Raw genomic sequence first — 21,262 nt, 5'->3', positions numbered from 1 at the left:
GCCGTTCTAGTGTTTATATTAATGCACTACGTAGTGTGCAAAGTAATGGCTTCTACACTTTATGTAGTGTACTCCGTGTTCAATACCAAGTCGTTCGGAAACCAACCTAAGTGTCCATTTTGGACGCGACCTTTAGGTTAGTTGCATGTTTCGACTTCTTTGTTTTAAATCAATGAATGAGAAATAAAAGTGTGCACATTGAGATTCTTGTTAGTATTTTTATTTCGCATGTAATCTATTGTTTAGTTATTTTTGATCCTTTAGTTTAAACTTAATACAGTATGTAGTTCTCAGAAATAGGCACATATTCAGCTGTAATGTACTGTGTTGATAGTGTTTTACAGTGACACTATATACAGTAAAGATCATGATATTTAAATGAACATGTGATTAGTGAGCTGCATACAGTTTGGAGATTGGTCATGGGGTCATAAGAAAAATAAAAGTCTACTCCACAGGAACATCATCATTATATACACAGAATAAAGCTAAAGAGGTGTGTACAAAGTCTGAAACAGTGTTGATCAGTCCTTATGGACAGACATACACAAACACAATAGAGTGACCATTGTACTACTATATTTACATCAAAATATTTGTTATATGCCTTACAGTCCTTCTACTAATCTGGTTGTTGTCATTGTATTACCTTGATTCCACTGAGATGTTAGGGGTCGTTTACCTCACTTTCACGGAAACACTGCTAGCATTTACTATGGCAGAAGAAAACCATTAGAATTCGACACAGCAACCTTAATAGCATTCTATTTATAGTAGGTAAAAGACTCAACGGGACTCTGTGAGGAATGCCATGAATGTGGGATTGTTGAGGATGTATTGCTCTCGTGCACGAAATATATACAGGAGAGGCTAGATATGGTGGCACAGCTTCAATGTTAGGAGTCTTTTAGATTGGGGAGTCACTGATCTGGGAAGGAAGCATTTAATGTCATTTTTGAGAAAAACTAGACTGGCTTTAAAAGGACAGGGAAGCAGGAATATTCATTTTTTTACAAAGTCTGAACGTTTTGCTGATGAACAACGCCTTTTCCAGCATGATGGAGCAATTTTGCCGTAACCCAAAAGTGATATTGGCGAACAAAATTCCCCAAACCTTAATCCCATTGAGGACTTGTGGTCAATCCTTAAGAGGTGGATGGAAAAACAAAAACCCTGACAAACTCCAGAAATCGATTATGCAAGAATGGGCTGCCATCAGTCAGGACGTGGCCCAGAAGTTGATTGACAGCATTCCAGGGTGATTGCAGAAGTAGATGGAAGATGAAGAAGGATCAACACTGCAAATATTGACTCTAAACCTAATGTTATTATCAATAAAAGCCTTTGAAAATGATTGTACTGCAGTATACCATAGACAAACATATCTAAAAACACTGAAGCAGCCAACTTTGTAATAATTAATATTCGTGTCATTCTCAAAACGTTTGAGGTCATGGTGATGCAACATACAGTACAGAACTCCAACTCGATGCTGAGTAGCACTGAAAGGGAAATGTTTCAAGAAGAAAGTGTGTGGAAGTGCTAGATAAAGCAGAAGACGCAAGAACAAGTAAAGACAAGATCAGGCAAGGATGTATTAGACGTTTTAAGGAAGGCTGGTCTGGAAAAAAATTTGACTTTAAGAGGCTGGGAATATGGGGGAGAACGAGACCTACAGTTGGCAGTAATGTAACCAACCTACTGGATTTTAATCACAGCTAAACATCAAAGAAGAAGAAGATTAACTGATCTCCAACATACAGGTCATACAGGTTTTGTTGTTGGCTCCATGAAAAACAAAAGAGCCTCTTGTACTCAGCATCTTCCAATGACATTTAATGAACTATTAGTTTAGAAGGTTTGGGGTTTAAGCCCCAGCACCTCCAAGCAACTCAAGTCTCATAACCCTCTCTGCTCCACTCTATCAAGGCTGACCCTGCACTCTGACCCCAGCTTCCTAACAAGCTGGTAATTCCAAAAAAAGAAATTTCACTGTCCTGTAATGCATATGTGACGAACAAAAACTTTGTCCCCTTCATTTATTTTATTGCTGATGGAAGTTAAAGCTTTGGAACCTCAACTGGTTAGGTGATAAGGTGAAAGAGCCAGACTAATAAACCAGCCTTATTGCTGTCTTTCGATATACATGAAGTGAGGGCGAAATCATAGTAGGATACCAATACCAGTTGGTAGTCCAGTTGCATTCTGGGTTATGTTGGAAAGAGAAGTAAAAATAGGCCCATTGATTGAAAAACAAGAGCAGGATTTCATAGCAAACCTTGAATGCCATTAAAGATCACATGGTAATAGTTAACATTTATATGTACGGAATTGTGGGTGGATTTTTTTTTTTCTTTTGGTTCTATAAAAAAAAAAAACACATTAAATTATGGTTTCTCAGTGCAGAAGTGTTTCACGTTTATAGAAAACCTAGCTTATTAGGAGTGTGATAATTACTTCATGAGCTTAAAGGGGTGTGTTATAAGAAGAGGATATGTGAAACTCTGGCGTGTTGCCATTCCAGATGTTTCATAATCTTAGTACACTTTGTGCGTACTTGTTTCTGTTTCACATGCTGTATTTCAGCATCCAGTTTTCTTTATGAGAATATTTTCTAGGAACAGAATCTTAAAATGTTTCTGAAAGGATGATTTCTGCATATATGGGATATATATATATATATATATATATATATATATACACAGACATGTATATTGACAGAGTTCTTTCTTGTTCCAAATAGGCATGGAGGATGAAACACAGGAAGAAATTCTTGACCAGTTTAAAGAAAAGCGGCTCGGGGGGTGGGGTCTGTTACAGCTGACGGCGGGCACAGGACTGGCGGTCTATGCCATGTGGGCAGGGATTTTAATGCCTGGCTTTCGCAGAGTGCCGCTGAAACTACAGGTTAGTTCATAAAGTAGCAGGTCAAGCAAAACATTTAAGTCAACACAGTAAGTCACTTCTCACATGGTCACATGATCGCTATTTGTGTTCATTTAGGTGCCTTATATTCCAGCCAGTAAGCGTCAAGTGTGTAACGTTATGTCCATGCTGAAGGGCCGCTCTGGAAGTCTTGCTGACCTGGGCTCGGGAGATGGTAGGGTTGTAAGTGAATCTCTCTGAATTTTTGTGATTGCTCCAGTATAACTGTGCCAACTATGTTTTTTTCTATTGTGTACATTTTTAAAGATGACTATACTTGCATTTACATTTTCTATACAAGAGACTTAATATAGTCAAATATTGGAATGAAAAGTTGAGTATTAATGAAGCAGTTTTTAATATTCACCTGTGTGTTGAATTCCACTGGCACAGATATGCTCTCCCTTGTCAAATTCAAATTTTATTTGTCACATACGCAATCATACACTGTACCATATGCAGTGAAATGCTTACACGACCGCCTGTGACCTCAAAAATAAAAAAAATAATAAAAAACAGAATTAACAAGAAATAAGAACGTAAAATAGAAAAGAGGCAATAAATAAATAAATATCTTAGCTATAAGAAAGTAGAACAAAATATTTTCAAAATATATAAGAAATATAAATCTGTACAAGACTTAAAAAAAATAATTTAAATGCAAATAATATGTGGAATGAATGAAAAATGTCCAGAAGTGTGCAATTGAGCATTGCTTGTGCAAATGTGCAATATGTGTGCAAGTGTGTGCAAATGTGCTATGTCCATGGTTGCCCGGTCTACAGTGCGTTGGGGTGTGTGCGCAGATGAATAATGTCCATGGGTGTCCTCTAAATGACTGAACTGACTCTGTTAAACTATTGATGTATTCATGGTGCCTTATAGGCTGTGTTAATAACAAGAAAATGTTATATGCAAGCTGTAATCGTTGGACGTTCAGGTCCTGGAGGATTTCCTACCCCTGTGTTTTCTCAGCTTCCTGTGCACCTGATTAAATTAAACAGATAATTAGCAGACTTTTCTAAAGTAAATACAGTACTTATACTACAGAAAAGTGGGTCATCCAGGACCATGGCTGGAAAGCACTGTTTTGGAGTACTGTAATACTAAAACCCCTAAGGACCCGTGGTGATAGTGGTAGGTCTGAGAACCACATGTGAAAGAACAAGCTAATTATACTTGTTGTTTTGTTACTGAAAGCAAGTTTCATCCAAATGATCATTTCTACATGATTTAATAGTATCTCATATTTTATATTTAACCTTCACTGATTGCATTTCTTAAACAAACTGAGGAAAATACCGGTGTGATATACTGTGTGCCACATAGGGCTTTAACCCTGAAATTGTCAGAGAAAATACCATCTTTCAAAATGTGGTCCATGTGATCTTTTCGGGCTGTGTTTATGTCCCCCATAATTTCTTTTAAAGGACAAAATGGGTCTGGGCTCTTATGGGTTAACCCACGTTTTAATGTAACAGGCCTAAGTGGCTACTTGCACCATTCTACTGATATGAGCTTTAAACAGTTATGCAATATTTTTGGACGGAAATTACAGAACAGCAGACACGAGGGAGTAGTTTAGCAATATTTTGTAATGATGTAATATCCTTGATGACATGATAACCTTCTCAGAACATAGGTATGGTCAATGTAGAGTTGCACTATTTGATTAAAAATTCACATTGCAGTCATTCTTAAGCCAGCATATAATATTGTGTTTTTCTATAAATGTCGTAAATAATTTATGTTTTGATTATGATCAATTTTATAAGTCGAATCAACTCAAAACAAAATAGTTTGTTTAATCCTACTTAAAATTATTTTACTTTTATTTTACTATTTTTTATTTTGATAAAGCATCCCCACTAGATCTGAAAAAGTCCTTGTCCAGAACAAAGGTTTATATTTTCAAATAGGTAGAAAAATTATTAAAATATATTTTTAAAAAAGCACTTATTAATTAAACTACGTAGATGTACATCATTAAATGGCTGTTAAAAATGATAATTAATTTTAAAAGTAGGTTTAATTTCACAATACATTTTACATTTTTTTCAGCAAAACATAAGTTTTTGTAATTTTTTTGTTAAGTTGAATGTATTGTTTTGTTTACTGCATGATTTATTGCTTTAAAGGGGCACACGTACATGCTCATTCACACACTATGTCTTTGGAATGTGGAGGAAACCCACCAAGCAACGTGTCACCTAAATCACAGTTCAGTGTTTTAAAAATGTGATAGATGGATTGGAAATGAACTGGTTTACATAAAAAAATGTTTTGAAGTTGTGAAAATTGATTCCAAAGTGTTAAAATGCTGCATAAATGTTTACACTCATTCACTCATTGTATATATCGATTTAGCCTGTATACAGGGTTGCGAGGCCTGGAACCTATCCCAGGAGACTTAGGGCACAAAGGCAGGGTACACCCTGGACAGGGTGCAACACACACTCATTCAAACAGCACGGGCATTTTTGGGAACACCAATTAGCCTAATCTGAATCTGCAAACTCCATGCACACAGACTCAAGGTGGGAATCAAACCCGGAACCAAGGCGACAATGCTAACCACCAGGCCACCTCAATTTTTACAATAAAATGTAATAGTTCTGTCTCAGTGAAATGTTTGATATCTTTTAAAGATCCCACATATATGAGGTTTACCTGTACGTGCACAGATCCTGACGCCTAGGTGCTACCACTACCTATGAATGAAGCATGCAGTAAACCTTACTGCCTGTCGTATGCGCTGTCACGGTAGAGGCTCTGAAGTCTGATCCAGGGTTTAAGTAGCCCTTTACATTCAGTGACACGATCACAGTATGACATAAACGTTGCTGACGCTGCCTCCCGTTACAGTCAGTGAGGTACGTCTGTGACAAGGTATGGCACAAAAGCTAATATCGCCTGTGACACGCCCACAGTAATAAAATGATAGTTTCATGTTATAATCACATGTGACTACCTGTGCAAACACCACCACCTGCCAGTCATGCACCACCAGCTGCCTGCTGCACAAGCTAACTGAATTTCTCTTTTATATATAAATGTCAATATCGTTAAATGTGTGTCAACAACGTCAGGTATGAATTTATGTATTTATTTTTTCAATTACTATTTTATTGATTATTTTTCATTTCTAATTAATATATAATTTCTTAACATTAAGGAAGATTTCATTAATAGGATTCAACAACGAATATAAGAAATAATGAGGTTTATAAATTTTTTTTCCAAATTAAAAACATGGTGGTGTAGTGGTTAGCACTGTCGCCTTGCACCTCCAGGGTCTGGGTTCAACTCCCAGCCAGGCTCGATTCCCGTCTGTGTGTGTATGGAGTTTGCATGTTCTTCCCATGCTTGGTGGGTTTTCTCCGGGTACTCCGGTTTCCTCCCACAGTCCAAAGATATGCAGGTTAGGCTAATTGGCGTTCCCAAATTGTCCGTAGTGTGTAAATGGGTGTGTGACTGTGTGTGTGTGTGTGTGTGCCATGCGATGGATTGGCACCCTGTCCAGGGTGTCTCCTGCCTCGTGCCTTAAGCCTCCTGGGATAGGCTCCAGGTCCCCGCAACCCTGAATACAGGATAAAGCAGTATAGAAGATGAGTGAGTGAGTAAAAACATGTTTTGTCCCAGTTCTCAGGAAAGACTGGTTGCCATTATTGTGACATAATGCAGTTGTGATCCAAATTACAATATTTAACTATTAAATTATCTAGTAGCAAAACCTATTATTGTAGACTAAAAGGAAATAATGGCACTGGAAGTAGTTGCATCATGGCAACTTATATTTCCATTGTTTATTCCATTGTTTATTAGCTTCTGAAATTCCTCTTTCACAACATGGCCAGCATGGCCATCGCTAAATAATAGGTGACAGCATCTGTGATTTTCTTGTCTAGTCGACGTTCCTCATTTGGCATGAGACCAGCAAGTGCTTCATATTGATTGTTTATGTTAATATTCAAAAAGCTCTAAATAAGCTTTTCCTGCTCGCCAGAACCACACATACTGTACACACACACACACACACACACACACACCACTAGTTTAAAACAAACAGTGCATTGATCATAATTGGATATTTACATCATATCTGCAGTAAACCTTACTGCCTGTCGTATGCGCTGTCATGGTAGAGGCTCACGACATAATCAGAGTCTTTGAGACCGTACATCATGCTCGGTTTATTTCAGGCAAAACTCCATATAAAGTTCTGACCATGCATACATTACCTGTAATAAATTGCACATTTTTTCTGATTAAATAATTGGACTGGTTCATATTGTGATTTTAAATTCTGTGTGATTAATTGTACAGCACCAGGTCAATGTTATAAATTTACCCAATTACTGAGTTTGTATATTAACTGATCTAAGGTCAAAACTGCTATGAACAGTATGCCAGGATAATTTGATGTTATTCTACAAATAAAGGAGGACACAGTAGTTGAGGAGATAACCCCGTTGACAAATTGAACCTTTAAGTTGAGGAGAGGTGGTTTATACCATTTGTAGGTGGGAAATTACAAGTTGCAATTTGAAACACTGAACGCAGCCAAAAGGAAAGCAAGTATGTTCTAAAGACTGGATAAATTTTTAGGCTGAAAAAATTTAAAAAGGTGCCTTGAATGAAGCTGCAAAATTAATTGTATGGCAAGAATATACTGTAAATATCATTAAATTTACAGAAAATTTGGATAATTGTGGAATTGTTTATATATATATATATATATATATATATATATATATATATATATTTATATATATACAGCATATAGGAGATGATATGTTTTAATGGTAATATAGTTTTTGTATTATTTTCCAATCAATTAAAGTATCATATTTTCAATACAATCATTTCCCTTGTCTCAGTAGAACAGGTGAAACCCTTCAGTTGAATCTGCTTGCTAAACAGAAAGTCCTTTGCATTTTTTTAATTAAAGTCCTTTGCATTTAAAGGCCTTCTTTACTCTGTACATGGAGAAGACATTCTGTCTCAACTATAGACCACAAAATGACTTGAAATGTGAAACAGGAAGCAGTGTGGCGGAAGTTCATTCAAGTTCAACACTATTTTACATCCAGCCGTCAAAGCAAATAACTTTAATGCACTGTCCATATTTCCCTAACCGCAGTGAGCTTTGTGTGATCATATAGCAAAGGAAAGGAAAGGCAGGTTTTATAGACACATCTCTATACAATTACATTTTTTCCTTATATTACAGTACTTTATATTATACAACTGTTAGTTTGGACCAGGCAATCTGTTTGGCCAAGAGGCATTCCAGAAGTCATGAAGGGATGGTAACACCACTGGGACATATAACTATATGTATCACTCCATGACTTAACTTCTAAATTAATTCTAAATTAGACTATCAGTCGCAGCATGGGTGATGAGAAGAGAGCTGTTACCTGCCAAAATTGTAGCTAGAAAACACATCTGATAATGTTATGTTAAAACACCAATCAAAACAGCACTTTGTTTACTTAATAATTGCGTCTAAGTCATTCCTTAATGCTTCCGTGTTGTAATACAAGCTACTGTAGACAGCTTACTATCTTCTAACACAAGGCTGAATCCCAAATCCCTTTGTAACCCCTAACCAAGGGCATGACTTTGTGTTTAATAGTATTAGGTGAAAGGGTTTCTGCACTAGAAATGTTCACACAATTTAAGCAATATCACACTCTGGCTCGTGCTACGCCCTCATGTTTTGACTGCATCACAGCCGTGCTCATAAGCAGCACAAGAGCAATCCCTCATGTGATATTGCATAAAGGATACAGTATGTGAACATTTCTGGTGTGGAGACCTTTGACTTAATGCTACTGAACATGTGCCTCCATTGTGTTTTCATATTTTCTGTACATGAGTACTGTATATAAATTTACATTAACTACTGCATTATTGTCATCTTTTTTTTGTTTGTTTGTCTGTAGGTCTTAGAAGCAAGCAGACTGGGTTTCTCTCCTGCTGTAGGCTATGAGTTAAACCCGTGGCTCCTCTGGCTCTCAAGATTTCATGCTTGGAGAGCCGGCTATTATGGGAAAGTCTCTTACCAAAGGGAAGACCTATGGAAGGTGGGGTGTTTGGTTGTACATGGAACAAAGTAATCTCATTTCTATTTCTGCTAACCAAAATATTATACAAATATTAAATATAATTGTCATTTTATGTTTACAGGTTAATCTTTCGAGCTATGAGAATGTCACAGTGTTCTTGGCTCCGAGTGTGGTAAATTTCTTAATGATTGTTACAGATGCTGACACACACATGGACACACATTATTATAAGCACCAATATTTGCATAAATATTTTACTGAAAGTATCACCTTCCTTTAGCTCACACTTCTGCAAAAGAAGTTACTAACCGAACTCCCTGAAGATGCCATGATTGTCGCTGGACGCTTTCCCTTTCCTGATTGGACACCGTGCAGGATAGAAGGGGACGGTGTGGACAGAGTATGGGCCTACCACATAGAAGCTCTCAGAAAACACCATTTGTCATCAAAGGACAGCAAGTCAACAGAGGAAACCAGCTGATCCAGGAGTCATGTGAATTATTTTAGAAACAAACAATAGGGACATTCCAGCCCTGCTCTTTTAGTAATTTTATGGTTGTTTTACTAGACAGTTTTATTTCTGGAAAAGGGATGTTTTTAGACTGATATAACTTTCACTTTCACTGCTGCATACTGTTCACACATGCGTGACTGTAGTGACTATTTTTGGAGAGATCAGTGTGATGCAGTACACCAAACACACTTATGACCATGTGACTTGGTGGTTGGGGGGATTTAAAGCCACACCCAGCGGCCAGGTTAATGTGTACTCCTGAAATATGCAAAAGTGTCTACTTCCTTTTTAGCAGCAACACAAGCTAAAATGTCACTTCCTGTCAGTGTCTACATTGTGCCAAAAAGTGGGCGGCATTAGTATTATGGTGTTCATGGGCCACTGTTTGGTTGGTGTACAGGAGGATTAACAAATTGTGGATAGCAAGAGATATTAAGGAGAGGCCATAGTCAGTGTGGACCTATTTAAAATCTGCCAGATAAAATAACCAGTAAACGTATGTATAGGCTAAAGTTGCCACTTAGAATCATATACATATGTAATTTCTAGTTTTCATTTAACAGTAAATGTATACAGAAATAAATATGGGGACACAGTATATGTCTATCTCAAACAGATTTCCTGATATACCTTGTTTACTGGAAGTGTTCCTTTTATGTCATGCGAAGAAACCCCAATTCTGCATTTTTCAAAATCAGTCTTTGTGTCTCAGTGTGTGTGAGGTCTTTTTGAAGCACAACTGTTACTTCCTGCTGCTCCATGTGACCTAATTAATTTTACAATTGCCTAAAAAAAAACACAAAATAAAATATAATCAAGTATTTGATTCCTCTTTATATTTCATTTTATATAGATTTCATTATTTATACACTGTACTGTATATTGACCTGTATTTTTGCAAATGTTGGGATTTAAATGGTGCAACAAAGGAAACTGAGTAAAAAGAACATTATTTACATTGTGACATGTTCATGCATGAGGTTGATGAAATTACGGGCGTCACTGCCTATTATGTGAACATGGCTTATTAGTTTGTTAATCTACTGGATCGGCATATTTGTAACAGGGCCTTGTGTCTATGTCTAGTAAATGTTCCAGAAATGAAAAGAAAAATGTTGATTCGATAGAGCGATATGTCAGTTATATAAATTACACCTCTGATTAAAGATCTAGCTTGGTCTGACCAGCACCCAGCTGCCAAAATATAGCCCAAGGTGGTATGCTTGCACACCATCTGCCAGCTTTCTTGGTTATTGAAGAATTGTTTAGGATCAACCAGCTTTTACATGCTGGTTAAAATGGTGTCCAAATTGGACTAGTATGGCCTGTCTTTTGTTACACTAAAATTGATTTTATTTAATTTTTTAGCAGGAAAAAGGCTTCCTAGCCTAAAATTTGGGTAAATGTGGAATTGTTTGCCAAAATGTTTGGATATAATATTCTTAGAAAGAAAAAATATCCATCGGCATAGTGACGTTGTGTTTAACACTGCCGCCTTGCACCTCCAGGGTCCAGGTTCGATTCCTTGTTTTCTGTGTGCTTGGTGGGTTTCCTCTGGGTACTCCAGTTTCCTTCTACAATCCAAAGCCATGCTGGTTAGGCTCTTTAGCGTTCCTAAATGGCCCATTGTGAGTAAATATTGACCGGAGGTCCCACCATGGTTGTAAAATAAGAATAAAAACAATGTTAATCACCACTGGCCTCCACAGTCCCAAGTTGGACTACAGAGGTTGCTAAATGGATGAAGAATATTAACATTTATATACAAATTTTAAATTTTGCTTTATTACGCACATTCTAGTCATAAAATGCATTTCAGCCAGTATATTCGTGCTCTTTTAGATTTTGCCTCAAATGAGATTCAGTATTTGTGGCTAAGTGTGTTTTTTTGGTGTGTGTTATGTACTATTATATGGTATTTGATTTCGCCACACGTCTTGATGCGGCCGGTTTCATCCGGCCCAAGGTTAAGATTTCACTTCCGGTGGGGAGGGGCGCTCATGTAGAGAGAGAGGAAGCTACGAGGCCTGCACAGAAAAAAAAGGAGCTATTCTACAAACTACAGGAGTGGCCCAGTTGCTTTTTATCGCGACGAAAATCAGGGCCGAGTGCTATTTTAACATCACAAGGGAGATTTTATATTTAGCAGTGCGATTAAGCTGTTTAACGATTTTACACGCGCGTGTTCACCTGCATCCGGGAGGCACGCGCTAGTTGTCACTCCTCAAAGCCTACTGCAGCGGCAGCAGCAGCAGCAGAATCAACAATAACAAGTGAGCGCCCAGACTGAACCAGGCCCTGGGTCTGTGGGGAAACATCATCGCCGCGATGGCGTGTCTTGGTGTTTTTACTTGGTGAGGAAGTTTGTTGGTGAAACCGGGGCAGTATGAGCCAACAGACTAAACCTCATTTCAAACTCTAGCCTCAGAAACGCAGCACCCGGAGCAGAGCGGAGACCGGACATGGTGAGTCGACATTCTTTCACATGCAAACACTGTTTTTCCCCTCAGATAATTTACAGTACAATGGTTATTTGGACGTAGTGAGTATATTTAGACGTCAGAAACACACTAGTCGTTTTGACCAGGTCTGTATCAGCAGAGGCCTGGGGTATTTAATTTACGTTGCTTAATGGCGCTTCCTTGTTTTTACAGTATCGCCACAAATAGTGTCTCCTATCGTGATTGAGCGTTTCCGTATAACTGAAAGAGAGTCGGAGGGGTGGATTATAAGTTACTTGCCACCTGGATATTAGGCTGTTATGGGGTGCTTTTTTCGAAATGGTGTATTTATTTGTGAGGTGTAAAACGTCTTAAGTTGAAGGTACACTTCTATATTTTTGGCTGCTCATCAGTAATTAACGGTCTCCATTTCAAAAGCGACTTATTCGGGCCAGATTGTAACGTCGCGAGCCTCCGCCTCGGTGTGTGGTATGAACACGATGCAGCGCGCGACGTGTCGTGACTCATACAAAGAATTCAGCCTCAGTATGGCTGCGCGACCTCTTCCTCAAATTCAAATTCAACAGGCCCAGGCAAATAGTGTCAACAATAATAAAATGTACATTTTTGAGAGAAATAAATAAAGAAACTGTGTGTATTTATAAAAATTAGTTAACAAAATATGGTTATGTCGGTTTTCATACACTCTTGACTTATCTGTGTGTATCTTTGCTCTGTTTACAGGCATCAGAGGAGTCTTCTTTGCGAGCACTAGAAAGTCTTATGACTGAGTTTTTCCACAGCTGCACTACTAATGACCGAAAAAGAGAGATTGGTGAGTCTTTATTTAATTTATTTGTCATGCAGAAGGCCCTATTTCAATTCCCACCCAATGCAAAAACATGCAGGGATGCAGTGCCTATCTCAATCCTGGAAAAATGGGAGGGTTGCGTCTGGAAGGGTATCCGACGTAAAAACTGTGCCATGTTGTATGCCGATCTGGTGGTCCGTTGTGGCGACCTCTCGACAAAGTGCAGCCAAAAAAAATGACAAACTTTTATTTTTGTTCAGCATGGTGTCCTAGGAACACCAGAAAGACCAAGAACGCCCCCAAAATGTACAGAAACCCAAGCTTGGGATCAAACACAACCCAAGAGCTGCAAGGCTGCAACACAGTGCCAACTTTTGTAAAGGACCAGGTTCAATTTCCACCCAATGCCCAAATCCCAGCCATTGGATGCAGTGCCGGTCCCAAGCCCTGATTAAAAAAAAAAGGAAGGTTTCCTCGGGAAGGTTATCTGGGCCAAGTTCTTGTGCTAATCGGATGGTCCATTGTGGCGGCCCTTTAAATGGAGCAGCCGAAAGACCAACAACATGTACATATCTCCCTGTTTAGTTTCAGCTTGTATTTCAGTGCTAATTTGCACCCTTAACGACCTGTTAGTAAATGCTAACAGCGACAATAAAGCCACTCACTGTTTGTTCTTGAGTCACTGCTTGTGCAACCTCATCAGATGAACGTGCTCATAGGGGCACTTTAATATGCCTATATGTGTCATAATGGAGTTGTAGGAAGAAGATAGCCACCCTAGCTTCATATCACTCAAACAAGATTCTCTTCAGCATTTGTGCGTAGTGAGTGTGACAAAACCACATGTGGCATTTAACAGCACTTAATGCAAAAATAACTGACCATTACTTTAGAAGCTGCCTGAGAAGATATTGGGTGTGAGAACTTTGATACTTGTTTTTTGTACACCCAAAGGTCTGGGGCTACATTTTTAAGTAAGTGGAAATGTTCGGGTTTTTACCTAGTTGAAATGCTTCTTGACCTGGCTTGCATACAATTTATTTTAAAAATAAAAATCCAACTGTTAAAATTGCCCTTGGGCAACAAGGATGTAATTGATGCTTATTACCACTAGTTAGCAATTTTATAAGCTATAGGAGGCTCGCCTTAAACCATGTCTCTAGACTTTGTGAACCTTCACACAGTATAGTTAAACTATTTTCCTTCAGTTGAACTTTTAAATGGCATTAACATTTGTTCTGTACTATGTAGAGGAACTGCTAAATAGCTTTGCTGGCCAGCCAGGTTCCTGGAGACACTGCCTCTACTTCCTCTCCAATAGCAGAAATGAATATGTCATGATGTATAGTCTTACAGTATTTGAGGTGAGTATACACACATTTAAAAACGTTTTAAGCCTTAAATGAGGTGTATTTATTATATGGTGTAATGCACTCAATATCCATGATGTATACTATTGTTCATTTTTAGAACCTTGTCAACAAAATGTGGGTCGGTGTAGCCAGTGAGGATAAAGCAGACCTTCGCAGCTGCTTGCCAAAGTTGTTGCTGTCCCAGCATGCTCTGTTGCCCTTCTTCATCAGAAATAAGCTTTGCAAAGTCATAGTTGACATCGGACGCCAGGACTGGCCAATGTTCTACCATGACTTTTTTAGCAATACTTTACAGGTAACTCAAATATGCATGTTTATTTGAAGATCTTTATTAGTAGTTTTAATCTGCAGTATCATCCCTTTAGCTTATCTTTGCATATTAGTTTAACTTTGTGTCTCTTTTGTAATTTTTGTGTCTCCATAAATATGTATTACTTGAAACATTCAATTGTAGCTTAAGTCCTGTCTTTGCTGTTAAAATATCCCCACTCTTCTGAGAAAACTGTTTACTAGATCTTGGAAATTTGTTTTCATTCAGCCACAAAAACATTACTGATGTCAGGTAAAATGGCTAGGGATTCCATTTGGCATCCCAAATCTGGTCAGTGGGGTTGAGATCAGGGCTCTGTGCAGGCCATTTGAGTTTTTTTATGGAGCTTGCACAGGGGTATTGTCATGCTGAAACATGCTTGGGCCTCTAGTTCCAGTGAAGTGTAATCGTAATTTCATGTCAGACACGTCTGTACAATTGTGTGTTTCTAAGTCTGGCAAAGACTCACTTATGGGTGTGATGGTGATTTGTCTGAAAACTTTTGACTGTATGGTATGTTCACACTTTTAGCAGAGTAGGGGAATGTGCAATAATATGATCAGATTTGCAGTAAGGACCTACTTGCCAGTAATTTTTAGAAATTGTGATTGTGCAGTAACATGCAGTAAACAGTTTAAAATAATTTTCACTGTTGATCTGTTGCTCCAGTTTAAACCACAACATGTAAATTCCTAACATTAAATATTTAATTATCTCGTTAAAATGGCACCTCTTATGGGATAAAAAAGTTAAAGTCGTCATCATTTTAGAAGTGTCAACTTATTGGGGTGCGTCAAACAAAGAAAGGGGTGTTTAAATAACTAGAACTGGGTTAACAAAAAAGAAGAAAACCTTCAGTACATTATCAAAACCTGGAAGGATAGTGCTGAACCGTAAACTTTTTGGAAAAAACATGGTTGTAAAAAGTCATGAATGGTGATCACTTTAACACTTGAAGTTGCATGGTAAAAAAAATCTATAGTGAAACCATTAACTATGTTTAATAGTGAAAGTAAGAGCAATTCCATACATGCACATTGTGTTGAGAACTTGCATGATTGTGACTAAACAGCTGTGTAATCAGGAACAAAGATGCTTCAATTTATTATGGAGTATAAAGATTGGACTTTGGAGCAATGGAAAAGGGTCATGTGGTCTAATGAGTCCAGTTAGAACTTTTTCCAGAATGATGGGTGTTATGATCTCAGCTTGTTTCAGTTAGTTTTTTCAAGGCTCTTATGGAAAAAAGAGATGGCAACAAATAAAATGAAGTAAGCTGTTGACCTGAATGTACACGATTACCAGGTTATCAAATCAATGGAGTTTTTCTTCTCTGATAGCACAGGCATCTTCCAGGTCTCAAATTGTGAGAGAGTGACGATGGCATTAGGTACCATTTTCACACATGAACTCACCAACACATTGTGTGCTATAATCAAAGTGGAAAAAAATAAATAAATAAAAATAAATAAATATATATATATATATATATATATATATATATATATATATATATATATATAAAAATAAATTTATGGCAACTTTTTTGGCCAGGCAGTTCAAAGTTCATGTGTTGGAAACAGCTATATCATGCATATATAAACTATATCATGCAAGCAAAAAGATATGAGTAACTTGACATGGGACAAATTGTGATGGTCCGAACACTTCCAAAAAACAAGTATTCTGGGATGTTGTCACAATGCAGGGGTTAGTATTTTCCAAAAAATGTTAAAGGAAGAGGAACTGGTGAACCTGTGTCAGGGACATGGCCACCCAAGGCTCTTTGGTGTGAGTGTAATCTTACAGAAGAGCTACAGTAGCAGAAAATTGACGAAAAAGTAAATGCTGGCTCTGATAGAAAAGTGTGTTAACACACAGTGCATCATAGCTTGCTGCATAGCTGCGTCTTCCTCCTTGCAACTTATTCTGCTGCTCCTATCTTGGTGTTGGTCTTATTTTACTGAGGAGTATATTTTCGAGTGATGGCTTTTACCCTGAGGTCAGCTTGCTAAGCTTCTGTACAAAATACATGATGGTTGGCAGGTTTGGTAACATAATCAGAATAGAGCAAACATCTTTAGATGTTTTGGCAGTGTAAAATGAAAAAGATAGAACAGGTTGTACTGAGAATAAAGAACATACAGCTATGTGGCTACGCATTTATGCACTCACTGGGAATTTGTATACTTGTCTGTCACCCTTTATCTTTGAAAAGCACTTAACTACCTCACTTGCTGGCCAGATGTTATTACATTACTTTAGTTACTAGTTTTTATTATAAGATTTTAGCCTAGGTCCCTAAACAACGAAGCCTGGAGACCAGGCATTGTAGCCCTGGAGCTTCCGCTTGCTTTGTGATCTAGTCAATGAATTTGTCATTTGTTCTCACCAGGAAGAGATGTTTCATTTACCATGTGCATGGTATAGAGGAAATTTCAGGATCAGCTGCAAATAATTATATGACTATTGATCTAAATCACACATTTAGGTGTCACTTGAGAATAGGTTTCTTATTTTTATTGCTTCCTCTCAAACACTCTTCCTTATCTTCTCATAGCAGTGTCCTTTGTCGGTGTTGCCTCTTATTTTGCTAATTAGGAATCTACAGTACAGTAGGTTTAGATTTAGTTTGCTGGTCTGTGAAACAGTGCCTGTTAAGCATTTAAACAAATACCGACAAGTTTAATCCTATATTGCATATGAATTAGTTCAAATGAGTAAAAGCAACCTTTATTACTTTTATTATTGTTTCCTGTGGTTTTCAGACTGTTCCCTTGGTAGTAATTGTCAAACATCCTTGATTTTTTTTTTGCTCACACACCTTCAGTTTCTCCCTGGTTTTTAGGTCCATTTTGACAGTGCAGTTTATGGACAAATGGGAAGAAACATACATTTGTGTGTTATTTTTTGCAAATTGTTTGGCCTGGTTCATTTATTTTTAACCGTATTAAATATATATCTGTGCCAGTGAAATTTCTTATCAGAACGTAAATTAGCTGGTCTGTGTTTGCTCACAAGCATAAACAGTAGCAAGCCGTTGATGTCCACAATAAACAAATCAAGTTCAGTGGCAGTAGTTATCAGCTGGTTAAGACAAATTATATTATAATTGAAAAAATGTGTGGCTTTTATGTTGTGGTTATTATTATTTTATCCTACAAATGTGGATTTTCTATGCTGTTATTTTACCACGTGGGGTACTGAAGGACTGATATTGTTGTAATACACTGGAAAGGATTGGATTTGTGCTGTATTTTTAATCCTCTAATATACAGTATTTTAACTTGCAGTGCTTGACCTGATACTGACACATTTTTATATTACTTAACTGTATCTGTGTGTGCACTAGTTGGTGCAGTCCCCTACTCTGGCACCCTTGGGTTTGGTTCTGTTAAAGATGACTTCAGAGGAGCTGGTGTGTCCGAGGGAAGACTTGAGTGTTGCTAGAAAAGACGAGCTGAAAAAACTCCTCCTGGAACAGATACCCACCGTATTGAATCTTTTGACTGGTGAGACAAACGCATGTGATTCAGGTGTTCAATTCAGGTGTTTTTGACTTGTCCTCAGAGAAAGTTGCAAAGCTTTTGAGATTTTATGATGATAAATTGTTGAGCTTTTCTTCTGGTTTTCAGGTATTCTCGAAACTGTTTGGGATAAGCACAGCGTGTCAGTAACAACGCCTCCTCCGTCACCTACATCAAGAGAGACAGGTGAGTCATGTGTTGACTTTCCCTGCTGTGGGTTTGGGTTTTTCTACATATGATTCCCTGGAGCTTTTGCAAGACTGACTAAAATCCCCTTATCCAGCAGATGCCCTAGAGAAATGTGGGGAATCTAATGTTTGTGTTTTTTTTTTTTTTTTTTAAGTGGGTCTTTTATGAAATGTCTCTTTATTAGGTGTACTGACGGGTGATGCCACTCCGCTGCTGCTGGACCCTGAGAGTAGCACATTGTGTCTGCTGACTCTGGAGTGTTTGGCTCATCTCTTCAGTTGGATACCTCTATCCTCCTCCATCACACCGGCCCTATTGGCCTCCATCTTCCACTTTGCTCGCTTTGGTTGTCAGCTGCCAATCAAAACCAAGGCTCCACCCACATCCAATGGAGACCCTGCCCCTGGCAGTATCTTTGCCAATGGAAGCCAGGGAAGGACAGGGCACACAGTGGACCATGCCAAGCGAGCCCAGTTAGGCATCATGGCCATGAGCTGCATTAATGAGCTGATGTGTAAAAACTGTGTGCCGCTTGACTTTGAGGAGTTTCTTCTCCGTATGTTCCAACAGACTTTTTACCTCCTACAGAGACTCACAAACTCGCACACCAACATACACACAGTCAAAAACAGACTGCAGGAGTTGGATGAAAGGTAAGGGCACAGGCAAAAAAAATGAAAATGCACACTTGCATATACAAACTATAAGCAGCAGAGCCAAGAACTGACGACACACACTTCGGTGATGACTTCCCTCTATTTCTTACTTTTTCTTTCTCTTCCACTTTAAATACTGCTCTGGTTCAGTTATTTGGAGAAGTTCACAGATTTTCTGCGACTCTTTGTAAGTGTTCATCTAAGGAGGATAGAGTCCAATGCTCAGTTTCCTCTAGTGGAGTTTCTGGCTTTGCTGTTTAAGTACACCTTCAACCAGGTAAACGCATCCTATACCTACACACATTTTCTTCCATGCAGCAATGCTCTCTTTGTCCAATCAGTGTCATAAGTGTTTTGCGTTTGATATTAATAGCCAACACATGAGGGCTATTTGGCTTGCCTGGATATATGGAGTATATTCCTGGACTACCTAACCACCAAAATTAGGAGCCGACTGGATGACCGGGATAGTGTCTTAAACAGGTGTGTGTTTTTATGTAACCTTTGATTGCTTATAAAAGTCAATGCAACGTATAAAAATACAAATTTATAGTCTAGGAAATTGGGTCATGCAACATGCTGCTCTCTGCTTAGGGTTCGCATAACTAACTAAGCAAGTATTTCCATTTGTGACAACTTTGGCTGGCAACCGTTAAGTTTCCATCATCGCACTTTTTTCCGTTTCAAATAACTAGATTTTTAGATTTAGAATTCACAAGTACTTTGTTAATGGTCATGAATGATTGTGTTGAAAGTAATTTGCTTTGTGGCTCACATTCACCCTGGCTGTTGCTTGCTTTATTTAATCCTTGCCTCAGCTCCATGGCCACCAGGCATATGATTTCTTTTGTGCACCTTTTGGCCACAAGCACCAGCACTTTGATGTTTGTATGCTAATTAGTTTTTCACCTTTCCGTGCACTTACATAAATTCATTTTTATGAAGAAAAACAACTGCAGTCATTCTTAGCTTTTTAAAGTAAGATGCGGTAGTAAGGTTATTATTAAAAAAACAAAAGCTTTAAAAGCGTTAAAGCTGAGGAGATTTAGTTGAGGATGTCTATCCAGCCACATCTTTTTTTTCATAGTACACAGCTCGACCAGATTTGGTGATGATACAAATGCTAGAAGTCTGGCTTGCATTGTTATTTTTTTAACGGTCATCTTTAACAACCTCTGAAGCCATTTTTGCTGATAATCTAATATTAACGATGGTTTGTTTAGGTGAGCAGGCATGTTGTTGATAATGTTTGCTTTATGCAGGTATAAGGATGCTTTAGTGCTGCTGCTAAGAGAAGTCCTGAACCGCATTCAGTTCAGGTTGAACCAGAGTCAGCTGGAAGAGCTGGACGATGAGACCCTTGACGATGATGTAAGGCACCCATACAGACATCCATTGTCTGTCTTTTTTTTTTGTATGAAGTGGATCTTTTCACTGTGTCTGCAGTGCTTCTTAGAATGTTTCCTTTGTACTTGATGAGTTAAGTTTATGGGCTATGTTGTCAGACTAAACATTCTGTCTTTGGTTCCTATAGCAACAAACTGAGTGGCAGCGATATTTGCGTCAGAGTTTGGAGGTGGTTGCCAAGGTGATGGAGCTGCTCCCATCCCAGACCTTCTCTATTCTGGTAAGTGTGTTGCTACATGCTCTGCTAACTTACTTTTTCCTTTTTACAATGCATATTAGCTGGTCTAATTTTGTGAATTAATGTATAATTAAATCCAATCATACACAGTGGATCACTTCCACTTGTGCTGTCCACAAATTAATTTTGGATATCATGGAAACGGATATGTTTGTGTATTTTAGTTCCCAGTACTTCAGGAGGACTTGGATGTTTACCTTGGGCTGCAGCAGTTCGTCGTTAACACAAGAACAAGTAAGCCTTGTTTATTTCTTAACAAAATTTCATGTGTACCCTTTTCGAATTTTTTTTATCTTACTTCAGTATGAGCATGTGACTTTCTGTAAGAAGTAGTGAATATTTTGGTATATTGTATTCAAAATGCAAATGAACCAAGAAAATTTCAGGTACTAACCATGTTGGTGGCAAAACAAATAGGCAAGGCAAATAGCAAATTAGAATGTCTGACCAACTATTTTTCAATTGCCTGTTTTTCCTCCCTGTAATTGTGGTAATCGTCTCGCCTGCTGGGTCTTAATGCGCGTGCGTCTCTTATTGGTATAATCAACATCTGTGCACGAGTGTACTCTTTACTATACCACTGTGACCGTGTGTGTGTGCGGAAAACATATTTTGTGTCTGTATGCATGCGTGTAGAGCGCACGTGTAAAGCAAAAGCAAGTCTCGTTAGAGAGGTTAAAGATCCATTTTCTCTCTCTGCTCAAGGCTCAGCCTGCTCTTTGTGTCTGTTTGCTCACGCGTCATTGGACACCATGCCCCACACACACAGACCCCTCCTACTTTTGTCTTCACAGACA

At 38.2% G+C, this 21,262-nt stretch overlaps 2 protein-coding genes across 3 annotated transcripts in view; both read left to right on the top strand.

The window, feature by feature from the left end:
• Positions 1–105: 105 nt before the first annotated feature.
• Positions 106–10,334, top strand: antkmt (adenine nucleotide translocase lysine methyltransferase). 2 transcript variants are annotated; one of them, XM_053514182.1, is made up of 6 exons: positions 106–136; positions 2,744–2,907; positions 3,004–3,108; positions 8,877–9,017; positions 9,121–9,171; positions 9,280–10,334. In XM_053514182.1, exons 2-6 carry the CDS (start codon positions 2,746–2,748, stop codon positions 9,478–9,480), a joined length of 660 nt encoding a protein of 219 aa, XP_053370157.1. In that variant the 5' UTR covers positions 106–136; positions 2,744–2,745; the 3' UTR covers positions 9,481–10,334. The 2 variants fall into 2 exon arrangements, with proteins under 2 accessions (XP_053370157.1, XP_053370156.1); XM_053514181.1 differs by lacking the exon at positions 106–136 and adding an exon at positions 390–496.
• Positions 10,335–11,511: 1,177 nt separating this feature from the next.
• The window catches only part of xpo6 (exportin 6), a 28,778-nt gene continuing 19,027 nt past the window's right edge, over positions 11,512–21,262 (top strand). Inside the window, exons 1-12 of the mRNA XM_053514587.1 lie at positions 11,512–11,978; positions 12,699–12,789; positions 14,017–14,129; positions 14,236–14,433; positions 17,801–17,960; positions 18,084–18,161; positions 18,349–18,817; positions 18,971–19,097; positions 19,194–19,303; positions 20,083–20,191; positions 20,355–20,447; positions 20,630–20,699. Of these exons, the coding sequence (XP_053370562.1) occupies positions 11,976–11,978; positions 12,699–12,789; positions 14,017–14,129; positions 14,236–14,433; positions 17,801–17,960; positions 18,084–18,161; positions 18,349–18,817; positions 18,971–19,097; positions 19,194–19,303; positions 20,083–20,191; positions 20,355–20,447; positions 20,630–20,699 (1,621 nt within the window). The 5' untranslated portion in view covers positions 11,512–11,975. The remainder of the gene's footprint in view (positions 11,979–12,698; positions 12,790–14,016; positions 14,130–14,235; positions 14,434–17,800; positions 17,961–18,083; positions 18,162–18,348; positions 18,818–18,970; positions 19,098–19,193; positions 19,304–20,082; positions 20,192–20,354; positions 20,448–20,629; positions 20,700–21,262) is intronic.

Source organism: Clarias gariepinus, chromosome 16 (genome assembly GCF_024256425.1).
Source record: "Clarias gariepinus isolate MV-2021 ecotype Netherlands chromosome 16, CGAR_prim_01v2, whole genome shotgun sequence".
Classification (NCBI taxonomy): domain Eukaryota; kingdom Metazoa; phylum Chordata; class Actinopteri; order Siluriformes; family Clariidae; genus Clarias; species Clarias gariepinus.
Note: the sequence above shows the minus strand (reverse complement) of the source record. Positions and strands in the feature narration are given on the sequence as shown.